Source organism: Mustela nivalis (genome assembly GCF_964662115.1).
Source record: "Mustela nivalis genome assembly, chromosome: 17".
Taxonomy (NCBI): Eukaryota; Metazoa; Chordata; class Mammalia; order Carnivora; family Mustelidae; genus Mustela; species Mustela nivalis.
The window spans coordinates 54,946,216-54,971,263 of record NC_139036.1 but is presented as its reverse complement, the minus strand read 5'-3'; the positions used below and the strand labels follow the sequence as shown (position 1 = coordinate 54,971,263).

General features: G+C 47.5%; 2 protein-coding genes across 7 annotated transcripts in view; one reads left to right on the top strand and one right to left on the bottom strand.

Moving 5' to 3' along the window:
• Positions 1–2,998: 2,998 nt before the first annotated feature.
• Positions 2,999–13,617, bottom strand: MTNAP1 (mitochondrial nucleoid associated protein 1). 4 transcript variants are annotated; one of them, XM_082707635.1, is made up of 6 exons: positions 13,526–13,617; positions 12,688–12,801; positions 9,713–11,215; positions 5,380–5,487; positions 4,710–4,814; positions 2,999–3,152 (listed from the first exon to the last, which is right to left on the bottom strand). In XM_082707635.1, exons 3-6 carry the CDS (start codon positions 11,187–11,189, stop codon positions 3,127–3,129), a joined length of 1,716 nt encoding a protein of 571 aa, XP_082563761.1. In that variant the 5' UTR covers positions 11,190–11,215; positions 12,688–12,801; positions 13,526–13,617; the 3' UTR covers positions 2,999–3,126. The 4 variants fall into 4 exon arrangements, with proteins under 4 accessions (XP_082563761.1, XP_082563759.1, XP_082563760.1 ...); XM_082707633.1 differs by lacking the exon at positions 13,526–13,617 and adding an exon at positions 13,310–13,433; XM_082707634.1 differs by lacking the exon at positions 13,526–13,617 and adding an exon at positions 13,292–13,380.
• Positions 13,618–13,628: 11 nt separating this feature from the next.
• The window catches only part of VCF1 (VCP nuclear cofactor family member 1), a 17,702-nt gene continuing 6,282 nt past the window's right edge, over positions 13,629–25,048 (top strand). Inside the window, exons 1-2 of one of the 3 annotated variants that reach the window (XM_082707663.1) lie at positions 13,629–13,951; positions 18,180–18,279. In XM_082707663.1, the coding sequence (XP_082563789.1) occupies positions 13,731–13,951; positions 18,180–18,279 (321 nt within the window). In that variant the 5' untranslated portion in view covers positions 13,629–13,730. The remainder of the gene's footprint in view (positions 13,952–18,179; positions 18,280–25,048) is intronic. The other 2 variants (XM_082707664.1, XM_082707665.1) reach the window with 2 other exon arrangements.

The window sequence follows — 25,048 nt, the reverse complement described above, 5'->3', positions numbered from 1 at the left end:
CACCCTCAGAGGCAGCCCCAGGAGCCCCTGCTCTCCTGCCGCTCGGGGCTCAGGGCATGGGAGCAGAGCCCGTGCTACACAGTGAGTGGCCGCAGACAGACCAGGACATAGCCCCGCTGAAGGCGGGGGTAGGGGGGTGGGGGGGGGTGGCTGCAGTTGGTCAGGTAAAAACAACACACTGGGGGGCAGGAGTGATGAATGGGGGTGTGGGGGGCCACCGGTAACCCCAATGTTTCTGCTAAGTCACCACGACCTCAACTGACTTCCATCTCCAGCCAGACAAGAATCTCTTTCCTTATTAAAATCTAGTAAATTAAACAGCTCTCACCTCCTCCTTCACTGCCTATGAATTCGGAGTTCACACCTAATGTCCTCAAGAATTGGGGGTGTGTGTGCAGGATTTGGTACGGGAAGGAACGTAGCACGTTGTTTTTCTGATTTTGTTGATTTTGCTGTTTTCTGGCGTATCGGGAAGAAACGGAACTTCATGAGATAACACCTACACTGTGCCGGGCTCCTGACTCCTCTGTACTGAAAGCTCCAGCAGGGACAGGGACGGGCACAGAGCTCTTGCCTTTCTTAGAGTACATTTGATTTTGGGGACTTTGAACATCTGGATCCCTGTTCTCTGGGATAGCGATGCTGGCTTGAAGGTCTCAAGGTCTTTCAGGCCCGAGATGGAGCTTCATTTAAGAGAGAATCCATCAAACTCCTTACAATGACAGCGAACTAGCTCTCAGGGTTCCTTAGACGGGTTAGGGCATTTCTCCTGGGATCCGAATTTACAAAAAGTGACATCGGTCATCTTTTTCTTTTAGTGTCGTAACATGGGCCATTATGCCAGCCAGAGCAGTAAGACTCCAACAGGTAGGAGTTATCAAAAAGTAACCCCAGGTCGGTGGGCTAACTGACGACCATCCAGCGAAGAAACCCAACGGCCACTCTGTGGGATCCTCTGGTCCCCATGCCCAGCGCGCCCTCATGTTGGCCCCTATGGGGCTGGAGATGCGGAAGTGGTGGCCTGGTGCACGGGGGCTTATTTCCTCTAATCCTGTAAGGGAGCCCGCTGGTAGAAATACACCAGGACTGGAGGCAGATGGGACTGTGGTAGGGGTCACAAAATGGGGGAGCAGGATGGAAGTACACCCAGAGCTCGGGTTTGTGGGACATGCACGGGTCCTGCTCCGCGTGGCTCTTGCACCACGGCCAAGCTCAAGCCGTTCACGGCAGTGCTGTGCACACGGCCTCTCCTGCTGCTGGGAACTGATTAAACCCAATGGTTTTCTTCAGCATGACAGCTGCCTCCCTGCGTGGCTTCCTTCAATTTAAGGCTCTATTCTGTGCGTGCTTTAGACGAGGAGTTACAGACAGGGTGATGGTGCAAACAAGGCTTGTCTCTGGGAGGGGAGGGAGTGATGTGCACCATTTAAGGCCACACTAAGTCAAAGGCCATTGTGATTTAATCTGTAGGGAGAAGTACAGGGAGGCTAAGCCAAGCCTTTTCGGGAAAGGGAGAAAACGGTAGGTGTGGTCGGAGCAGGTGTGCCAGCACCCCCTTTGGCAGATGGAGACGGCGGCCCGGCCTGCCCGGAGCTGGAGGGAAAGTGGACGGGGCCGTCCTCCCCCAGGGCTGCTGAGACCAACACCAGGCAGTCGTGGAGGCAAACTGCCTCACGTCAGGCCTCCGCTTCCTCATGCTTAAACACGAACCTGGCACCCGCCTCACCGGGTGGTCGGTAGGCTAGACTAGGAGCGTGCAGGTCAAGAACTTGGCACAGCACTTGACTTTGATTGCGGAGTAGGCACTCACACGGCAGCCAGGCTTTTGTGTGAATTGTGGTGGGGTCTTTCTTGCTTGGTTCAAGGTTAGAATCTGAACACGGGATGACGCCACTGAGGTTTCGTTCTGAGAGGCTCCAAGAAGTAAGACAACATGCCCGGGGCCACGCCCACCCAACTCAAAGATGATGGTCTAGCAGAGGCAAATAATAGAGGGGAAGTAAAAATACATACATTTAAGAATGTGGTCTTTCTGAAAGGTGGTGGTGATCCCACAGAGGAGCACAGGAAGCAGGCCAATCAGGGTCATCTGTAAATCAGGACAAACAAGGACTAGGAACAGTGGCAGCAGACACGGTTTCCCATAGGAGCAACACACCCCATTGCTAACAACACGATTATCTTTAAGAACTAAATACTTGAATGTGTATTAGACAAAAGTACTTTCCCCAGTCCATTCAGCATCTCAGATATTCCCACTCGGGCCTAAACTCCAGTAGCTGACGCCGGGGTAACCCACCCTACAGAGCACAAGGGCGCAGCCAGGGCAATGGGGCGGGCCCTTGTGAGTCTTCTCACAGGTGGAGTGAAGCCTGGCCATCCCAGAAACTCCTCCTCAGGAGGGACGGGAAGGCGGGTGGGGACTGTTTGTGTGGATTCTCTGCCCGCTGCTGAACCAGAAGCAAAACCCAAGCACGGCTGCTCACCCAAGAAGAGCTCCCGCCAGGCCCATGGAAGGTACCGAGCATCGTTTTGGGAGACAAAATCAAGGAGGCTGTTTAACACGGCTCATCAAGCTATGAGCATTCCCGACTTCTTTTTCTCAGCTTTGTGAAGAGCAGTTACTTGTGCCTCGCGTCTACAGGACGCTGGCTTCTGGCAGCTCAGGCTCACGTGTCTGCATTTCCAGTTTGGAAAAGAATCTCTGGTCTTGTGGGATGAAACCTTGCCTCCGCCACGTTGCACGCAGGATTGGGGCAGGCTGTGCAAATGAACTTGTGGGGATATCTGCATGTACGAGTAGTAAATCTGGCCTCACAAACCAGACTCACAGTACTCGTGGAAGCGGGAGCTAGGAAGTGTATTCCCTCTGTCACTCGCAGTTGGGCTCGACCTCAGTCGGCGGGTATCCGCTGACCTCAACAACCCAGACTACTGGGAAATGTACACCCAGAACCAGGCCAGTCCACAGTCAAAAAACGGACTTCCTCTGTAACCATTTTAGATTCCAATAATTTTATTCTTTTCACTCCCTCTCCCCCAAACCATCTTCAATGGTTAAATGTTCACCGCTGGTGTCCCAGCGTATGCCCCCTGCGGGCTCCAGGCTTCCATCCTGTGTCCTGGTCACCACTTCCGCCAGCGCTGCAGCTCTTTGGATAAATAGAGAGAAGCGTAAGGACCCAAGAGGCCACTTCTTTTTTTTGTTTAAAAAAGATTTTATTTATTTATTTGACAGAGAGAGATCACAAGTAGGCAGAGAGGCAGGCAGAGAGAAAGGGGGAAGCAGACTCCCGGCTGAGCAGAGAGCCCGATGCAGGACTTGATCCCAGGACCCTGAGATCCTGACCTGAGCTGAAGGCAGAAGCTTTAACCCACTGAGCCGCCCAGGCCCCCTGCCAAGAGGCCACTTCTAAAGTCTCCTGCACATTCGGTTCCCCTTTTGTTTTGCAGATTCAGAAATAAAGCCTTAGGGGCAATCAGAAATTTCTGCTTCACTTTCTTCAAAGATGTGAAAAACAAACCTCGGGTATCAGCCACCCGAACTCTTTCAGACAGGTAAGCCTTTAAGGGGGGGCTTGTCCCTGAGAAAGAAGTGTAAGTGAGGTGTCTTGGAGTCTCCATGTACACAGAGCTGATGAGAAAGGAACTCCTCTTCCTAATCAACGGACTGGCGGACCACACATCTACCAGCGCCCCACCAGCGGTATGCAGGAATATACCGCAGTCCTGTTCCTGCTCCTTGATCTGCTCTCCCACTTACTAGACACCCAATCAATCAAAAAATCCAATTAGAGACAAGTCTCCCCCCGCTTTTTTAAAAGTAGGCTCCACGCCCAAAGTGGCACTTGAACTCACGACCTGGGGATCAAGATCAAGAGTCACATGGTCTACCAATGGAGCCAGCAGGCACCCCAAGTCCTATTAAGCATTTGAGAATTACACTGTTATTAATGGTTGTCTTGTACCTTTACACCGAAAGTTTTCAGAAAGCATCTGGGCTTTTTTTAATCGTGGAAAAATACTGGGCTTTTTTGGATATTCTTTTATATGTTTCGTCTTTTAAACTATAACTATAAACTTTGTAAACTTTATAAACTTTACAAACTTTAACTATAAAAACATATTTTTTTAAAGCAGGACTTTAAAAAAATGAGGTAAGACATCTTGGGACTAAAAGAGAAATGAAGTTCAGACATTCTTCCTCCTGGTAAGACCTGATGCAAGCTCGAAGTCCCAACTAGGATGGTTTTGTTTTACATGGTGAAAGTAATGTTTAAGATATCCGTGACCCTCAGACACGAGTGAGAGCTGTATTGTTTCTCCCCTGCTCTTGGGAGTACAGAGCTGTTCAGTTTCAACGATAAAAAGAAGTTCTAAGGCAGGAATGGAGAAGGGTGCTGATCTGGCAGGCAAACGACTTTCAGAGGAGAGAGCGGACCACCCGATCTCTAGGGACCTCACATCCCTAGAGCACAGGTGCAATTACGTCAATTCTAGTCAAATCTTACAAAGTTCATTGTAACCATAACCTTTAATGAAAAAAAAAAACCCCAGAGCCGCATGTAGCGGCTCACTCACGAGGGTATGTCAGATAAAGCAGCACCATCATTAAAAAGCAATTCACAGACTCCCCGCTCCCAGCCCCCCAGAGGTCCCGCAATGGGACGTGACCTGTGATTTTGGTTAAAAATATCAAAAAAGCTTACTCAGATGCCTGAAGCTCCAGCCGCACCACAGGACAAAGTAGCCGGTAAAGAGCATGGTGAGGCCCCCGACGCCGCTTCTCACCGTGGTGCTGCACCTGACCCAGCCTATTTAAAAAGAAACACGTTGGTTGCTACGGTGAACGGCAACCGCGGCAACATGTCCTGCTCAGCATGGGCGTGGGGCTTGTAATGCGCAGCGTTTACATATCCCCCCCGGCCAGGGGTAATTTTTTAAACAGATGAAAAGGCTCAAATCCGGAAGACCTTCAATTTTAATACATTTAGTTACTGCTGCTTTGAGAGTTTGGTCGGAATCTTGAGTGGAGATTACTACGATTGGTTCACTGGAGGCGCAGGGTCCTCCTGGCTCTGGGACGATCGAGGTGGGCAAGGGAGAGAGGAGGGTAGGTGACGGGGGTGCGGGGCGGGGGGCAGTACAGAAACCAGCTCTAATCCGTAAGTGGCAGCTGCTACTCTGCCAGGTGTGCTGCTCTCCATTACGTCCGCTGCTGGGGCAGAAACCGACCAAGAGGAGAGAAGGAAGCCTGCGCACTCGTCTCTTTATCGGTTTCCCTTCGCCGTGCTGTACCAGCCATGGCTACAGTAAGAGAAACTTCTCCAAATGCCTGGAACCAGCAACACAACCCAGCAGCCTGTGACTCCAGCTCACCTTTCTGGAGAGCTCCCAAGAGCCGCATCAGAGACAAGTTGGAGGATGCAAGTCTGGTCGGGGGCTCCAAACTCCTGAGAGCGGTCGAGCTTCTCTCCCACAAAGGAACTACGGTTCCAAACAGAAGGCACTGTGATTGTTCACCAGGATTCAGACTCTTTCCCGACACTCCGTGCCCGCGCCTCCCAGGGCCAGGCTGCGGCCCCTGGGATCAGGACCCGCAGACGTTTTTGAACTGATGAGCGGACTGCGCAGCCGGTCCAGTACACGTGCTCTGGGCAATGAACGGTCTACATTTCCCACCGGCTGCCAAACATCTGAGCAGAACTTTCCACTATTACAGGGCCTACTGCTCCTCGTCACTCAATGTACTAGAATCAACACGTGTGCCCTTTTCGCCCACTGCTATTACTGACCAGCCGTTTCTCACTTCTGTTCAACCAAAAATGCAGAACCAGAAAGCAGGCTGTAAGGCTATCTATTTACAGCTTTCCGGCACCCGTTTTTCTGTTTAATGACAGGCAGGGTATCTCTACTGTTGCTGGTCCTCTGGTCTTGGTGGGGTTCATCAGGATAAAGGATAAATGAAGCAGATATTTACAAGTTTAGCAGATGAGGTAAAAGTTGCTACGGATGTAAAAATGCTATCCAAATACTTGTTATGTTAAGGAACAAGGAGAAAAGCCATACTGACTTCCAAGAAGTTACACGGAAAGAATTATTTTGCAAGGTGAAGACTAAAAATCCTTAAAATAAAGGATGACATGACCCATTCTTGGAAAAGATGGGAAGAGACACTTTTGTGTTAATTCCAATTGTAGAACCACTTCCCCTGCCGTGTTAGAACAGGGGTGGCCCCCCGACTGTTCCTTCTCCAACCAGAAGCCTTCATTAAGCGTTCACAGTGCGTATAAAAAAGCCCAGGGCCCAGGAGGGGACAGCTCAGAACCCACAGGAGTCCCGTTAGACCGTCTCCAGTGTCATCCTTCCCACTACTCAGGGACCCTGAGCTCTGATCTCCATCCCTTTTGGCTGGGTTGTGGGCCCAGGAACTGCTAACACCCATGGCCATCTCCTCTAGATGTTGTCCTCGACCTGCCAGTGCTGACATCCTTACGTCCCAAACCTAGCAACAATAGCTCCGCTCTCTCATAGAAATGCTGGAGCCGTCCCTACCTTGTGTACCTCTAACACTTCCTATCACCCCTCCGGCCTGGCTGGAACTCCAGAAATGTGACTGCCTCACCTCTCATGCCTCTCTGGCTATGGTAAAACCTCCCCTCTCACGGCCTCCTCTGGCTACCAGCTGACCTCATCCTGGCTTTGTTACTGTCCTGCTCAGCTGCTTCCCCACATATGCCCCATCTCAAATATCTCACCAGGGCAATGCTACTGGATGATGAGAGAATGGCCTTTAAAAACCCATGACCCAGGGCACCTGGGTGGCGCAGTCAGTTACGCGTCAGAGTCTCGGTTTTGGCTCAGGTTGTGATCTGAGGGCTGTGGGATCAAGCTCTGCAGGGGGCTCTGCACTCACCTTGAGACTCTCTAAAATAAATAAATCTTAAAAACAATAAAAATAAAAAAAACCCCTCAAACCCATGATCCTGTAAGGTTTCCTCATTCTTTTTTTAAAAACATTTTATTTATTCATTAGAAAACACAAGCAGGAGGTGCAGCAGGCAGAGGGAAAGGGGGAAGCAGGCTCTCCATGGAGTAAGAAACCCGATGCAGGGCTCGATCCCAGGACCCTGGCATCATGACCAGAGCTGAAGGCAGACGCTTAACCGACTGAGCTACCCAGGCGCCCCAGGTTTCCTCATTTTACCTTCTGCTATCCCCACCAGCCAAGTTTTGCGTTCTGTAGTTCAATGAACGGTGTTTTTTCCAAACCACCCCCTCCCCTCCCCCCATCTGTCCACACCCCATCCCCTGTGCTGGGTCTGGGGCTCCCTGCTCTGGCAGCCTCCCAATACCAAAGGTACTTTAAAGCTTGGCTGCTCTGCAGAAACACCGTTTGAAAACAGGATTCTTAGACTTTATTCCAGGATCAGTCTCTAGGGATGAGGTCCAACTGTCAGTCGTCCAAGTGCGGGACCCTGAGAGCCCAGGCACCTGAATTCAGCCCTGGCTCAGCCAAGCACCCCCGGCTAAGCGCGCACCAAGCTTTCCTTTGAAAAAAGGAAGCCGATTCTATTGCTGAGGGCTCTTAAGACCCTTGTATTTGTGGAGTCTCCAGGGATTTAAATCCTGAACTTCTAAAATCTACTTTGGCTAATGCTGGGAGAACTACTTTTTTGGGTAGTAAGTCTGTGAAAATCCTTCTCATTAAACCTCACAAGACGCCCTTAATGCCGCCGAGTTCCATAAGCCTAATTCTTGTTCCCAACTTACTGAACCCGGATGTTAGGGTCCGTAATCAAAGGAGGGAGACCGATACAAAGCAAAGGTCAAGCAAAGCTTTATTTCGCGCCAAGCATCAAGAATCAAACTGACCAGTCAGGGCTGTCTCTTACACAGAGGCGATCCGTAATCCTTTGATTACGGATCCTAACACCAACTCTGTGGTGTCCTCAGAACGATCAGTCTGCTGAGCTCTGCCCAGTACTGCAGACCGTGACCAATGAAAGAGAATAGAAGCACTTAGAGCCTAGGTGCCTGGGCAGCTCAGTGGGTTAAGCGTCTGACTCTTGATTTCAGCATGGAGCCTACTTCGGATTCTCTCTTTGACCGCCACTCACTGTATGAACATGGGCACGTCACTTGACACTTCCGGGGCTCAGATTCCTCACCGATAAAGAAAGTGGGACAGGGCCTTCAGCGACAGTCATCTGAGTCGTCATGAGGGCTGAACGAGGTAATAATGCAATATACCAAGCGGTGTCTGATACAGTCATCCCCCGACCAACATGAGTCCCCTCCCTTTTCCCTCTGAAATGAAAAGTGCCTGTATCGGAGACACTCCTCAGCACTATCAAAGGTAGTACAGGAAATAAGTAAGTCCCGCTTGCCAGAGAGATTCGCACGGGCCACTGCAAACCACAGAGAAACAGATCTGACAACCACCTGTGTTTCTAGTTAGGGTGCACTTTCTGCAAGGCGGTTTAGTGGAAAGAACAAGAAGAGTCTGTTCTACCTGCTGCTTTACCATCTACTGGCAACATGACCTTGAACCAATCACTTCTCCTCTCTGCCTGTTTCTTCACCTGCCAAACACAGAAAAATCACTGCCCACCTCTCAGCGCGGTGACGCTGAAATAAGAAATAAGATGTTAATGTTAATTCTAGGTCAGCATGGGGAAAGGGCTGCGGGCCCCAACTTTGACCTCGAGACAGACTCCAAGTCTTTAAAGAGGGCCTAGAGGTTAGGTCTGTTTGTAGGAAAACCAGTAACCACTAAAGCAGTCGATGATGTACCTGTAGCTAGCAACACTGTCCAGTCACTACACTTCTGTTTTGAAAGCTTTAGAAAAAATTAATTACCATACCAGAAAAAAATGCTTGTTGTCAGACCAGATGACTTGGGGTTTAGTGAATATATAATAATTTATAAAATATACCAGAGAGAGAAAATATGTCTCTTTTAAGAAGAGATGTTACAAGTTTTTCAGGTGCAAAGCTATTGAGTTGCTACAGGTCTCCTGTTGAAGCTAAATGTATTAGTAAATGCAATACACACACACACACACAAACACACACACACACACACACACACGAGATCTAAATGCTACATTAAACTAATGTGTTTCTAGAAAACCTTAAGAGAAAATTCTAAACCTTCCTGGTGAGGAAAATGAAGAAACTTTATGTACCATTAACTAGAGATAGTCCAATAACTGAAGGTCAAGTTGTGCAGGAGAAATGGAAGATTCCCTGAAATTCCAGGGAATTCCTGACTTGACCCATTCTAGGCCCTGGCAAGGAGCTTCCGGAGGGCTTCTAAGGAGATGGCCTCACAGCCTGTCCGTCTCTTTCCACGACTCCTTATTGGATCTCTCAAGACAGTTAAACAGCTGCCCAACATCCCCCGGCCACGCCCCTGCCCCCTCCTGCAGCGGAAATGCAAGTGATCAATGTCACTGGCTGACCTGGCCTAGACCTGGCTGAGTCTGACCTTCAACTCTGCGTGGAGGGTAAAGGAGAATGGTAAACCACTGGTACTAATTCTGGGGCAAGAATTGATGTTTTCAGAACAACTCTAAGTCTGGTACACTGGAGTGCCTAGATAAAAAAGTCAAATGAGCAAAAACAGGAGTATTCTGAACCTTATTAATTCAAACGGCACAGAGCTGTATGGATGGGCTAGATGGCCCGTGAAATTGCACACATTTACCTTTTGAGAGTCTCTCCCCCTGGGGACTGGTGAGCTGAGGCTTTTGGGCCACTGCATTCCAATACTGGGGCTTCCCTGGTAATACTCCTAGTCCAAGATAACCAGGATAGAGCTCTGGAAACCACTCCAGGCCCAGGGAGCTTGAAAGGGTCTTCCTATCAGCAATGCCAATCTGACGGAAGGGGCTGTAAGAGGCGTGAGGCAGGACTGAATGTAAGGTTTGCTGGCAGCCCAGGTGGGACACTGGGGGCCCACGGCCAGAGCTGGGCTGCAGAGAAGCTCCTTCACCACTCTCTGTTAACGCCTCCACATCAGGGACTCGGTGAGGACGGGAGGCTCCTGCTTTCTCTTTTTGGAAAAATCTGACAGCCAGAGAAGCAAGGCTTTGATTATGTGGCTGTGACACAGAAAGCAGCTCACTGCAGGCCGTCTCTCTTGGAGTGAACAAATTTAAACTGGGATCTTCATGTGGACCTTTCTTCTCTGTGGCTGAATCATCACTACTGATGTTCTTTGCATCACCGTTCACAGAAGCCCATTCCGGGATTTCTGCTACAGATAGATTTTTCTCTGCATTTCCTCTGCTGCCGTGTGCCTCTGTTCCAAGGTACAGTCCTTTTCCTTGGTTCTCCCTGACTTGGATGTCACCTACTGGGCTAACTTTAAAATTTAAAAATTGTGATTCTGTGTTCTTTTCTTGAGTCTCAGAGTCTCTAACGTCAGAAGAGACTTCTGAGAGGTGGTCCCTGGCCTTAGACTGTCTCTCGTTGTTTGACAATGATGTTCTTACTCCTTCGACCCCATAACTGAGATTCATGGGAGAACTGTGATGAGGTTTATCTGGTAAATTTACTAGACGCTTCCATCTTAGGGGATCAATTTTGTCCAATCTGAAATTAGTAGAAGTGATCTGTACATCATTGGGTAAGGCAGAAGAGTGTTTTCTATCTTGATTTGATGAAGAAGGTTGTACTGGGCCAAGAGGTAAAGATGTTTCAGTTTCTGAAAGGTTACTTCTACCTTCCCCTGATGTAGGCAAATATTTGGCAAGTTCTCTCCTAGGAGTGGTGTTCTCTGATGCGTGAAACTGACCCTTCGCTTCTCCCTGGAAAGTTATCTTTGGTTCAGTATTTTTTAGTGTTTTGATAGAGCTCTGACCTTGATTCTGGACGTCTTTATTTGCCTTTGTATTACTTGATCTTTCCAAACCAACAGCCAGGAGTGGAAGAGACTTCGTTGCCTGTTCTGGTTTGTCCTTCACCAAGCTGGTATTTCTCTTCTTACTCGCCATCTCCAACTTTCTCTCTTTAGTGTTATTTAAGTCGGCGATTGGCCCTTTCATTTTTTTAGCGTGTGGAGCTGGCTTGGACTGACAAGCTTTCTGATCAGCAGGTACAATTGGTCCTATCATCTTACAATACGGCAAGTGGGATTTTAATCGTTTAAATGGCTTTTTACAGTAAGGACACACTTCCATCCTGGATGAGTATTGCTCTCCTATTCCTGAAAAACGCAAATGGGAGATTATGAGGGGCATGTAGCTAGTAAATTACTAACATTTCATTTAGGTGTGTACCTTTCATTTGGAAGAACCTAGGTTGAAGGAAGTTTTAAAAAATGTGTTTTGGCTTATTCTTTTCCTTACAGAAGTAGAAAACATGGTTGCTTTTAAGATAAATATCGTTGGCTTCACTTCTGTTTGACATTTTACATTTCTTAAAGTCTTCCAAGAATCAACTGTTGGTAAAAAAAAAAAAAAAACAACCAAAGTGGTTTTCCACAACCCTAATTAGTAGATGAGGAAAGCCAAAAGACTTAAATCTAAAATATTAATTGTTAAATTAATGGAAGAAAAAATTGTACAAGATACAGGTCAGAGAGGCGCCTGGGTGGCTCAGTCGGTTAAGCATCTGCCTTCACCTCAGGTCATGATCCCAGGATCCTGGGATCCAGTCCCATGTGGGGCTCCCTGCTTAGCAGGGAGTCTGCTTCTCTCTTTGGCCCTCCCCCTGCTTGTGCTCTCTCTCTCCCCCCTTAAATAAATAAAATCTTCAAAATACCAATCAGATTAAAATGTTTGCTGTTTAAGATTACAGCAAGTCAACTGGTTACTACGTGAGTGTAAAGAAACTGTTAAAATCCCTTAAACATATCACTTAAGGAAAGAATGGCGAAGAGTAAAAACTCGGGCCACCATCTGAAGGCTGCTGCTTAGAATCATGGTTTTCGAAGTGGTATATAGAAGATCTACTACGGTGCAACAAAAAAATGTTAGGCCTTCCATCATTTCAGCATGAGAAATGAAGCTCTAACACCGTATTGGTAACATATGTATACACACATACACGTTTATGTAAAAGTGTTTACCCTGCACAAATGATATATACACGTGGTGGGGACACAGTCCTCATTTTTAATTTACAGTCTGCAGTACAATGGACAACCGGCAAATTCATTCAGCATGAAATCTTTGTGATATTCATGCCACATAAAAACAGGGAAAAAAACAATACCATGTATCATTTGTACCTCTTTGAGCACTAAGCCTGGCACATTACCGTTGTTGAATAAATTCCTTTTCTGGACATAAACACGCAAACGCTATTATCACAGATGACTATGGCTGTGAAGACCTTCTGACCACTGAACACGAGACTGAAACCATTCACACAAAACAGATACACAGAATCCTGGCCAATCCATTTAGGATCCTATACAAACTCGGGCAAAACAAAACTGTTTCCAGCCAAAGAGCTTCAATTATTCTTACTTTGGAGGTACCCCCTTGACAATATAATCAAAAGTAAATACCCACAACTGAAGCCAGTCCACGGGCCTTGGACTGATAACTTTGGAAGGGGCTAGGGACCTCTTGCAAGTGTCTGCCTCGACATTCCTCCACTACCCTTAAACCTACTGGAAGGATCCTGCACCCTCACGTGGTAACGTCTCACCGTGGCTGGGTGACTACTTACTGACTGGAGCTTCTCCAGAAGGATGCTAATGTGGGGGCTGTTTCTCCCGGCTCTCCATGCCTCACGATCGCAGTCCCCGAGTCCGGCAGAACAAACTCGGTTTGAATTGTCAGCCTGCGCGAGACACAATCAGAAACGTGACTCGTTAGCACACCCAGCGAATGGCTGTGGCGCGGCACTGGGCCAAATACAATCTAACCGCGTGATCGGCAGGGCAGGTCCCCTCGGTGCTCCGGGAAGCAAACAGTTAAGGCCGCGCCCGCCTCCCCCGCGCAGGCCCCGTGGGACTCCTGCCAAACGCCCTCCCCCAACCCCTACCCCGCCGCGGCCGCGGTACCCGGCCCGCCCTCCTCCCGGCTCCCGCACTTTTTCCGGAAGCGGAGCCGCAGCGTCCCGCTGAGTGGGCGGGGCCCTCCTCCCCAGCGGCCCCAACCGGAGACTCCGGAACCGCGCGGATGCTGAAAGGGGCTCGTCCTGCCGCCCCGGGAAGCTCCCCCCACCCCCACGACTGGCCCGCCGTCCGATCAACTCCCTCTCCTCCCTCCCCCCCATCTCTGACCCACGGCGCGAACCACCGGACACAGCACAACTGGCCGCAACTGACCCAGAGCAGCATCCTCACCTCGCCAGGCGAGGAAGTTCCGGAAGCCCCCGTGACAAGCCCCCCGGCGCAGCCCCTCGAGCGGCTTCCCAACTCCCGGGCAGGCACCCCCCCGCAGCCCGTCTGCGCCACTGCCTGATGCTGCTCAGCTGTGTTTTTAAAAAACTGTTACCACACAGGGGCCTAACTCAAAAACTTGTTTCGTATTATGATGCCATAATTTAAGTTAATTCAAACCTGGCTGGACTTTTATGCCGTTCCCCGGTCGGCTGCGAACAGGCAAAAGCTTAGGCCGCCTCTCCTGAGGTCCTCTCTCCCAGAAGCTCCCAGTCGCTCCTCCCCACTCCGAGCCCGCCTCTTCCCGTGGGCGGGGTTACCGGTCGGCGCGGCCGCGTCGCGCCACTGCGCAGCCGCGAGAGGGCGGTACCACGGCAGCTGCGACATGGGGGGGCGCGGAGCAGACGCCGGAAGTAGCGGTGGTACGGGTCCCACCGAGGGGTACTCACCGCCGGCAGCGTCCACCCGCGCCGCGGCTAGAGCCAAGGCCCGAGGGGGTGGGCGTGGCGGCCGCCAGAACACAACACCCTCTGTTCCCTCTTCTCGCGGAGCCGCGCCGCGTCGCTCCCCTCCACCGGCTGCCATGAGCGAGCGCCTCCGCCCCAGGTGAGACCACAGAGACCCCCTTCGTTCCCAACCCCTCGGCGGGGCTGGAGCCAAAAGGGCGCGCGAAGCGGGGGTCCGAGCAAGCGTGGGCCCTGCGGGTCTCCTTTTGGGTGCTCTGCGGCCCCGGGGGAAGAGGGAGAGGGATGCGCAAGTACCTGGTCCCTGAGGTGCTAGGAGGAGTGACTCGCTGGGTCCGCGTCTCCCCCCACCCGTACCCCGTCTTTTTTTCCCTACTTGGAATGCAGTCTGAACGGTCCCGGAAGAGAGACAGTGGCCCTAAAGCTTCCCTGTCCTAAATTTAGGAGGGTGGGGGGATGGGAGGAATGTCTGATCTTTGAGAGGGAGTCCCTAGGACGTCTTTGAGGGGCAGTGGCGGGGAGCTGCCGTCTCCCCAAGGTCAGAAAGGATTGGGTTGAACTCTGCAGCAGGGAAGGATGGGGCTAGATGGAAGAATTTGTGCCCTCGGACGGTTGTGAACATGGAAGGGCAGACGACCAAAGTGACTTGGGGCATTGACAGGCAGGATTCTAAACTGTTTGGATACGGAGCCGTTTGACTCCGAAGGCGGGAGGTAGGGCTTGTATCGCGATGCTCTACTTTCCACGAAGCGTGGCCTCAGGACCCTCGTCTTCACCTAGGGGTGCTGTTCTTGCTTGCCGTGTGCAGAATAGAGTCGAATCAAGCTGCCTGCTTGCTTTCTTTTCTCGTTTCCTCCTGTAAGGGGGTGGGGAGGAGAAAGTTGGGATTGGGTACCCCAAATAAAGAGAAGCAACTTGACTTCGAATTAGAAAAATCTCTCATGGTGGAATTTGAAGTGAAAAACCTATAGATCCCCAAGTCCAACACTGTCCCTTTTCTGATGAGGAAACACTTAGAGAGCTCAGCTGGTTTACTCGAGTCTTTCCAGGTTCACCAGTCTTTCGCTCAAGTGAATAAGATAGGTTTCCCTTGGTAGATTATGCTGAATCTTGTTCATATTTTCATTGGCTTTGAATGTAATTGACAGTCTTCCCACAAAGGTCTTGCTCTGGAGGATGGTTAATTAAAGGAAAGCATCCTGAGGTTATTTGGTCTAATAGTGAAGCTCTAGGTTGGCCCATATATCTGCATTGGATTATTGATTTTGGTATATAGTGAGTGGGGCATAAAGCCTGCTTGTATAGAAAGTAAGAGTGGACTAGATTTGAACTTGAGGGCCGACCTGCTATTGGAATTAGGAACAAGTTCCTTAGGCAAGGTAAGCCAGACCTAACTGTCATTGTTTTCCTTCCCAAACCCAGTTTATACTTCTAATAGTCTCTTGTGATGTCTCCTATCTGAAAAAGTCTAAATATTTCCTACAGAAATACTCCTTTTATCTCTCACTGGGTAAGCAAACCTGAATGGGTTTATACTGGTAGCAGATGCCTTTTATCTAGTACACAAATAACCTCAACATGTTTATACTGGTAATTTCATTGCTATTTTAAAAAAAACCACGTGATTTGGACAGGGGTTTCTTACCTGCTTTTCACCCCATGTTTCATGGAGTGTGATGCACCAGCCCTGCCAGCTCCTGTTGTCAGAATATCTCCAAGTCGGTTCAGTGTCCTGGATCTGTTTCCTCAACTTGAAGATGAGGGGTTGGTCTGAGATGGTCATTTTTCAGACTGTTATAAAATATACTGTATACTTGTATAACAAGGAAACCCCTGCTTTAACCAAAACAAGTCCTTTATTTCATATATATATTGAATGATTTTTTTTTTCCTGATAGAAAGGTTTCTCTTGCTATATATAAAAAAAAAAGTTTGAAAAACACTAGTCTCCATACTCTTAAGATTTCTTTTATGCTCAGTGTCTAGGAGATGACTAGAAGACTGGAAAGAAATGAAATGAGTGGTGATGTAATCAGCCATCCTTAAAAGTAACAGATGCTAAACAACAATCTGTAACTAGATGCCTGGGGAGAACATAATCAATTATATGGTGGCGGCTAAAATTATAACCTGGTCTGTGGTATTAATGTGGAAGGCTATAATCTGACTTTGTGGATACGGTTGAACATGAAACTGTAATCTTGGCAATCATTAACAATATTGTTGAAAGAAGAATGTTTCAAGGGTAGAATCTACATAGAGCTTAGAAAAAGGAGAAAGAACAGGAAGCTCATTCTTAATCCATACCATCCAAAGGAGAGGGCCTCCTGCAGGGGTGATTGGGGGTACCGTGAGAAAGCTGCTGATTATGAGGCAGGGATATTTCATGGGACTTTTCCCAGAGTTTAGTTTAAATCTGCAGAACCAGCCCATCCTCTCTGTACTCACATCCTTTTTGTCCGACAGCCTCCTTGACGTTCATTTTCTTGTCACTGCAAAGATATGCCATGGATTATAAGTGAGGAAATTGGGCCGTTGGGGTCAGGCTCATAAGTGTTAGAGTGGTTCAGCTGCCCAGAGCACAGTCAGCTGCTGGCATATTGGTAAGAGAAGAGTTTGGGGACCAGCATTTGGTGAGTTTCCCTGGGGTGGCATGTGACATTCTGTCGGATCTTGTTCTGTTCACTGCATCTCTTTTCCAAAAAGATTCTCTGGTCATGTTAGGGTGAAAGTAGTAATTATTTGGTTCAAATCTGTGGTAATAGCACATCCATTTAAATGAGTATCAAACCTGCTTTTCACCTAGTTTTTAACCCCCACATACTTAAGAGTAATGTGCAGTTAAGATCTAGTGACCTGAGAGAAGGGTTAGGGAGCAGAAATGATGATCTTAGAAACAGCTGAGTCTTAGAATGAGGTCACCAGAGCCCTTTGCAGGTTGGTTAATGCTTGATCAGAACCACCCACTCACAGTGTATTGTTCCCAGCCTAAGCTGGGTCTGCACTCATTAATAGATGTATTCCGAGTACAGGAGTGTCTCCAGATACAGGGCGTTGAGCTAAGGATGATAACTTAGATGTTCTCCAGTATCAAGACTTCAACTCAGAACCTTGGGATTATGGGCCTGCCCTACCATGCCACACTACTGGCATAGAAAGTGTACGACTGTATAGAAGATACTCAGTGCTCAAATAAATACTTTGCTCAAATTCAGTACCTGCCCAAGAGCTGTCTTTCCTCTAGCTGTAGAAATTTTAATCTTTCAGAGCTTTCCTTATAGTAGATTATGCTGCTTTGTATAAATTGGTTTCTTGCCAGTGCTGTCCAGTGGCACTTTCTGTAGTGATGGGAATGCCCTGTGTCTGTGCTATCCAGTGCAGTTGCCCCTAACTACCTGTGGCCTTTGAACACTGAAAATGTAGCTAGTGTGACTAAGGAACTGGATATTAAATTAAATGTAAGTAACCTCATGTGGCTAGTGGCTGCCATATTGGATAGCACAGTTCCGGGCAGTTTGCCTTCAAATGATACCTCCTCTAATTTATTTCTATTTTCTGTCTCCTAAACGGGGCCGTAGACCTCCTTCCAGGAGCACTTAATTCTTTCATCAAATACATACACATTTTGTCTGTTGCACATCTGAGAACACTGAGGTAAATGTGTGGATTTTCCTTAAACCTTTAAATTTTGAGCAGCTTGTGCTGCAAACTCTAATAATCTGGTGACGTAACATACAGTACTAGGTGGTGCGGAGAGAATAATGGAGTTACCGTGCGCCAGAGCGGCCTTTCCGGTGACAGTGGGGAAGAGTGATCCAACGCTTTAGGGGCACTGAGCTTTTGTTGCATGTAATAACTGGGGGGAAACCAGGGATGAAAGAAAACTGCAGATCAGAGACCGCACGAATCTCTGATGCTATCCCTGTGTAGCACCATTTTCGTGAGGATTTTAGGGGTACGCGGGCAGAGACAGCCACTCCTGACTTACATACTGAAGGGAGTAAGATGCGGTAACCTGAAATGGTGATTTCAGGAAACGCAGAGGGAAGATAACCTCAGTTAGGTGGAATTTGGAAGCTTAGTCATTAGCGTCCCCCCGCACCTGCTTGAGGCATTTAAAGTCGCCAGGCTTCTTTTTAGAAATCAGTTGCACTCATTTAAGCTCGCCCCAACTGCTGTTATTTCGTATTTTCGTTCTTCGTGCCTAACGATGGTGTACTTCCAACTTTTTACCTGTTGGGATAGTGCGTATGATGAATTCTCTTTTCTCAGGAAAGAGGGCAAATTTGTTGTCATGATTTACAATTTTAAGTGTCTAAAAGATGAATTGTTGGATTTTTCTTTTTCCCCTCCCTGTGATCTAATTTCAGGAAAAGGAGAAGGAATGGCAATGAAGAAGACCATCATCTTCCCCCCCAGACCAAAAGGAGTAGTAGAAATCCTGTCTTTCATGATTCCTGGGACACAGAGGTAGGAAGTGTGGTCAGAATTTCTGCTGTTTTCATTGACTTGAGCTAAATAACCCAGTTTCTTCTTGTAATTAAAATTATTCTTTGAATAAATAAAAGTCATCTTACTTGATTGCGGTGGTTTCAACTTTTTTTGAGTCATGGCCCCTTTGAGGAATCTGTGCACCTTCTTCCCAGCAAGGTGGCGTATGTCTGCACATAGTAGTACACACAGAACTTGTTAGAAGTTCCACGGACCTTTGAAAACTCATCTTTGAGCTGTCTAGCTGAATTTCAGGAACCAATTATTTTCTAGTAATTTAGGAGCCATTAATTATCCTTAAGTTTATTTTGTTGCAGTCATGCACATATCTTTATGAGAAACTGTGTAAACATTCAGAGTAGATAATGTCTGTGCACACATAATCCTATTTTTAAGTGTTATTGCTTTTTTTTTGCTTTTCTTCTTCTTTTTTATCATGTTGTTCTAAAAGAGCTCCTGTGGGAGGCAGGGTGGAGGGGACTGAGTGGGAAGAGAAGGAAAGAGCTCCTGAAGTTCTAGTTTCCTGAAAAGAGAGCTTCAGTGTGGCACCTGTGGCAGAGTTTCTGTGTGCACCCCAAGGGCTGCCCTTCAGGGGTCAAGGAGGCTAACATTCAAATGACGTCTCTGTTACCGCAAAATTGTGACCCTTAACAAGTCATCACCATTATTGAGAAGTTCCTCACTGGCAGAGATCCCCAAGCCCAAGTCTCATAACTTAGAGCAGACCTCTGTGCATCACAGAACTGTGCGTATCACAGTTTTTGCACAACCAAAATAATTTGTACTTTAATTAGTTCTCGATACTAGGATTTGACCTACATCCAGTCTTTACGGGAAATCCAGAGTTACTCCCCCCAGGGGGCGAAGAAATCTGTTAATGTGTAGGTCGTACACATTCGGGGCCAGTAAATGAACAAGTGCAGATTAGCTCCTTCGGTGTGGAGATTTGAGGTCCTGTCACTCCTGTCCCCCTTTTAAAAGTCTGCTCTCCTGCTTTCTTTTTCTTACGTTTTGAAAAATGATTAACAGAAAAGCAGTTGAGCTTTTGTTTAATGTGACAAATCAGAGGATGAAAGAAAAGCAGAGATTAGAGGCTTCCCTGAGCATCCAGTGATAAAACTGTGACAACAATTGAGTTTCCATTTTTCTTTTGGATTATAAGTCTGTGAAAAGAGTGTGCAGGGATTACTTTGACCGCATCAGTGTTCCTTTACCTGTGTCTCTGTGCAAATCCTGCCAAGTGGTGTTTACATTAGTTCAGAGGTACTGTTGGTCTAACTCTTTTGTATTGATCATTTGTGCTGTTTACGGTTGTGATGCCTGAGAACAGGATTATAAATTGTCATTTAAAAAAAAAGGAAACACTTCTGATCTTGTATTTTCAGTAAGACTCTTAGTAGTTTTGTTTTAATTGCTGTTTATAGAAAATGGTCTTTACTCCCTGTCTAAAACCTGTAGCATTGGTATCACAGAGGCAAACCATGTATTGTTGTTTTTCAATGTTTTGGTTCATGTGTCTTGTTCTTACTTGTTCAAAGAAATGGAGCGGCTGAACCACTCTGTAATCTTTAGTCTGAAAGATGGACTAGCCTGCCTTTGTTAGAATTAATAGGCCACGCAGGCATTTTTTATTTGTTGTCATATCTGAACTCACTGGTAGACCCCGTGTGGACGGTTATGGCTGTCCCCTGCAGCCCTGTTGACTGACCAGTCACCAGTGCTTTGAATGTGTGGCCACTTGTGTTGTGCTTGTCTGGGGTGGAATTAACCAGTAGAGAGGCTGAGTCAACCGAGGGAAGGCTAGAGAAGCAAAAAGCAGGAGAAAACCTTTAAAATGGAAAGTTAAACCCTGAATAATTCAATCTGCACCATTGGAATAGATTGTTACATTTATAGCACAAAAATATCAGGTTTAGGGGCACTTGGCTGCTTTTTGATAATTGTATATGAATAGAAAATAATAAAATGATTCATTATTAGTGGATTGTTAGTTTTGTAAATTTATGTAATCAAATGTTAATGAAAATGTTTTTATTATTTTTTTAATTTTTAAAGATTTTATTTATTTTTCAGAGAGAGAGCAAGAGTGAGAGAGTGAGCGAGCACAGGCAGGGGGAGCAGCAGGCAGAGGGAGCAGCAGGCTTCCTGCTGAGCAGAGGGCCCGATGCGGGACTCGATCCCAGGACTCTGGGATCATGACCTGAACTGAAGGCAGATGCTTAACCGACTGAGCCACCGAGGTGCCCCCAAAATGTTATTTTTAAATTCTGAGGTGGGGCCAGTGAGATAGTTTCCTTAAGCCTAACTGAGTGAAGAGAAACTGTTTCTTGTGTCTTTCCTGAAATACTTCCAGTAATTTTAGAATTCTTTTTCTTGTGACTTGAAGAGCTTTCATTTGGAAGGAGTTTGCTTTAATTCTGAGAGGATTAAATTAAAGTTGTTTTTATAATTAATTGCCAACATTACATTTTTCTCCTAAATGTAATAATATTGTCAAGTACTGGGGGAAAAGGTGTTTGAATTATGTCGCAAGTAAATCACAGTTATCTGTAAAATGGAGATAGTGTATCCCTCTTTCCCTAGATACTGTTGGAGGGGAAGAATGTGAACTGACTTGCCAGATTCGTTACATAAACAAGCTTTTAGTCTACTTGTGCGTTTTCTTCTTGTCATTTTTGTAGGCGGTATTATCTCTGCTTTTCAGATGGGAAAGTTGGGGCACAGAAAAGTAAAGTAGTTTGCCGAAAGACACCCAGCTAATAAGAGGCAGAGTCCGTGAGCCCAGAGCTTGGCTGGTGCCTTTGCTCCTGACCGTGGTATGTGCTGTTGCACGAAATACGGGACGGAAGTTCTGAGAGATTTTGCTAAATATCTTCAGAGGCAGCTCGGTCCTGGACTTCTCTCACATCATGGGAACAGAGAAGGGTAATTTTCCTCCTCCTGTCTTAGCTGGAAAATATTTTTCCAAGTAAATGTTATTTACTTGGTACAATATTTATGTATTTATTTGGGTACAGTATTAGCTTGAAAGCAATTTTAGATCGTTAGCTAGAAAAGGTGAAGAAATAGGGGTCTGAAGGTTTTTTTCAAAACTCTTAATTGGTGTTGGAAACGAAGACCTTTAATCTTAACTTCAGTGACTTGTATTTAATGACTTGTGAGCCTTAGGATGCTATTTTAAAGTTGAGATATAATTTACTGGTATGGGAGCAAATTTTTTTGTAACACCGTGTGAGATGAATGTATAAGTCAGGCCATTTTTCTCTTCATTGAGCAAAAAGTGAAATCGTTTATCAATTTGTGTCTCCTGCTGGATCCTGTACAAAGGCAGTGACATTCCCTGATCTTGGACAATTATTTGGATGGGTAAAAACAAGCAAGATTTAACTTTATTTAAATTTGTTCTCTTAGGGGTGGTCTTATTGGTTTGAATTTTATCTTAATTTGTAGTAGAGGAATGATTTTTGCTTTCAGTTTTAATATCTTTATCTACAGTTTACCCTAGATGTTTCCACATAAACGAGGCTTCTTTCACGAAGGTGCATGCCTTGGAAAAGGTGCTGCTACCTGAGTAACTAGAAGCAGAACATTTTTAAATGTTTGTTTTTTTAAAGATCTTTAACCTACCAAGACCATTTTAATTTTTCAGATCACTGTAGAGTAACAAGGAAGGAGTGAGAGAATGTGGAGGAAAAACAGGAGTGGCTTACCTTGAGTAGCCTCTGCCTTTATCTTTCCCTGCTAGAAGGGGAAAGTTTTCATGTCATAACCCTAAAATCCCATGGGTATTATTAATGCGACTGCGGGAGACCTGACCAAAAAGTAATAACCAGGGAACCCGTGTATCATTACAATTAGGGTTCTCTAAGTCCATTTATCTTAACTACTAAGAATTAGCTGAATATTAGGTGATTTTTTTTTAATAGCGTGAATTTAGATGACAATGAGAATATTGAGTATAATTTCTTTAAAAGTATCTTAAGGCTTTTAGTTTTTTGCCCGTTCTTTCTTTTTTAAATATTTTGTTTATTTGACAGAGAGTGAGAGCAGGGGGGAGGGGCAGAGGGAGAAGCAGACAACCCTCTGTGCAGGGAGCCCAACGTGGGGCTCTATCCCAGGACCCTGAGATCATGAGCTGAGCCGAAGACAGACACTTAACTGACCGAGGTCCCCCCCTACCGTGCCCCAGTTTGTGCCCATTCTCATCCTCAGTCAGTTGTAGGGTAGTAGGTGCCTTCTAAGAGACAGAACTGTTTTTGGTGATGAAACTATTAGGGTATGTGTCTGTTTAAAAACCCTATAGCAGGGCGCCTGGGTGGCTCAGTTGGTTAAACAACTGCCTTCGGCTCAGGTCACGGTCCCGGAGTCCGGGGATCGAGTCCCGCATCGGGCTCCCAGCTCCATGGGGAGTCTGCTTCTCCCTCTGACCTTCTCGCCTCTCATGCTCTCTCTCACTGTCTTCTCTCAAATAAATAAATAATCTAAAAAAAAAAAAAACCCTATAGCAAAAGAACTCTGAAATTACCTTCTAAAATGGTCTATTCAAAGTGAAGAAACAGGCCTTTCCAAAATGAGTCTGGTTTTCACATATGTTTAAAGAAACCGTGCTCACGGTGCACGTCCTCACAGGGTCAGTAATACTTCGCTTCAGCCCACAGCATAGAAAGCTGCACGAGGTGGTTGGTTTGTAAAGAAATGAGCGTATGTACCCACATGTACGTGTTTTTCTACAGGTCGGGGTTATTTTCTGGCCTGTTGGTTTTTAAAAACAGTGAAGTGATTGATCATAGGACATTTTAGTTAGGAAGGACCTTAAAACATCGTGCAGTTCTGCTTCAGCCTATAAGGGAAACAGACATAGAAAGGATAGGCTACTCCCTCGGACACAGAAGAGTGACCGCCTGCGTTGTCATTCCTTGTAGTCAGACATAACAGTAGCCCACTGAACTCATTTGGAATCTTACAGCCTCCCTGATGATAGCATAGCAGACCTGCAGCTCTCTGAAATTGCTGGCGCTTCGGAAGCACAGAATTTTCCGGTGGATGCTCTGACAGGCTTGGCTAAGGTCATCTCTTGCACTTACTCCAGCCTCTGCTGCGGACTTACGCGGCACTTGATGGTGACCCTAGGAAGGGCGTGTGGTGAGCCGGAGTTCTTCAGTCCTTTGAGGCTCACATAAACATAAAAGCACCAGTGAATGGGGAGCTGGAAGGGATGGGAAGCTGGGGTTTGAGAGAAAATCAAATACACTGCCAGTCTGCTTTTCTAATTAGGAAGAAAAAGCATCCAGCTCTAGGTAGTGAATAGACACATATATTCTGGCTCTCCTTTGATGAAGCAGAGGGACTCAGTAATTAATATTTCTGCCTGGAGGCCTTTCTAAAGATTATCAGCGGGGATCGTCTTTAGAGTTGTTTCGGGTACACACGGCTTGCCTCTTAAACTGATTTACCCCTTGGGAAAATGGAACTACTTGTAGGCCGAGGGTCCTGGACCTCTGCTGTCTAATTCGAGCCCTGTGGGCTGAGACCATGAGCTCGTCACTGTCCCTGTCCTCTGCGGCAGAGCTGGGCCAACACGGGCTCCTCCTCTCTGCCGAGGAAGCGGCCCTCCGCTTTTCTTTGTCTACTCTGCCTCCTGGCCAAGGCCCCTGAAAGCCTCCCTCGTACGCCTCCCTTCTCTTACAGTCTCTCCAGCATGGTGTCCCCGGACACGAGCCCACAGAGGTATCTGTCCCTTCCTCGTGGGTCCCCTTGCCACCCCCAGCCCGCCCGCAGGCTCCGCCCCACCTTTCCCTGCAGCCGGCCCGTCCCTTCAGCCCAGCTGGCTGGGGTCCCGCTTGCCTCCCCTTCTTCCCTCCCTTGATCCCGTTTCCTTCCCAAAGCCCCTGAACCGTCCTCAAGGCTCGCCGTGCTCTCCCCACTCAGCAGTCCTTGCCAGCTCACTTGTCTCCTTCATTCCTTGCTCCCGTCTCCCTTTGGGCTGTGACGCATCCCCTTTGATTTGCTTTGCTGTGGGCCTGCCTTCCTGCTCTCCTGCTTGAAGCCTGGGGCCCTCCCTTCTGCGCAGAGCTCCGAACCGGTCTTAGGTGCGGACTTCAGGGCGCTTGATCGTCGAGCTGTAACCCCTCCTGGATATTTTGTCGGACTGACTGTGCCTGGGGTGGCCCGCCACACCACACTGTTAGCTTTCCCTCCCCAGACATTCCTTCCTTCTGATTTGCTCCTCCTCTGCTCTCGGTTGGCCACGGCCTGCTTGCGGCAACGCTTCCCCATCTTCTAGACCCGGGTCAGATATTTTTCATTTTTCGGAGGCTCTCCTAGTTCTCTCAGCACCTGTTGCTAGATTGCCGTCACGGCTGGAGCGGTGACACGAGGATTGTCCTCCATGGCTGGGCTGCCAGCATAGTCTCGGTCAAGCCCAGCACATTCCTGTTGAATGATTAAGCCGCCCTAGTGAAATTGCCATCTTGTACACAGCAGGCACGGGGACATTTGTGTGGACAGTGCTTGGCCTTCAGAACAGTCTGTGCACGCTCGAGCCAGGTTTTCCAAAGCCACGTGGGGCCCTGGCAGGTGCACATTTTAAAACAGCGCACGGGTGATTCCCGAATAGGCTGAGTCGTGATCGTTCTCTTCTCCGCCTGCCCTGGCATCCACACTTAGAGGGACGCCCTGGTGGAGTTCACGAGTGCGCAGGCGAACCTAGAGCCCTCGCTGTGCACGCAGGTCTTCTCCACGGACTAGC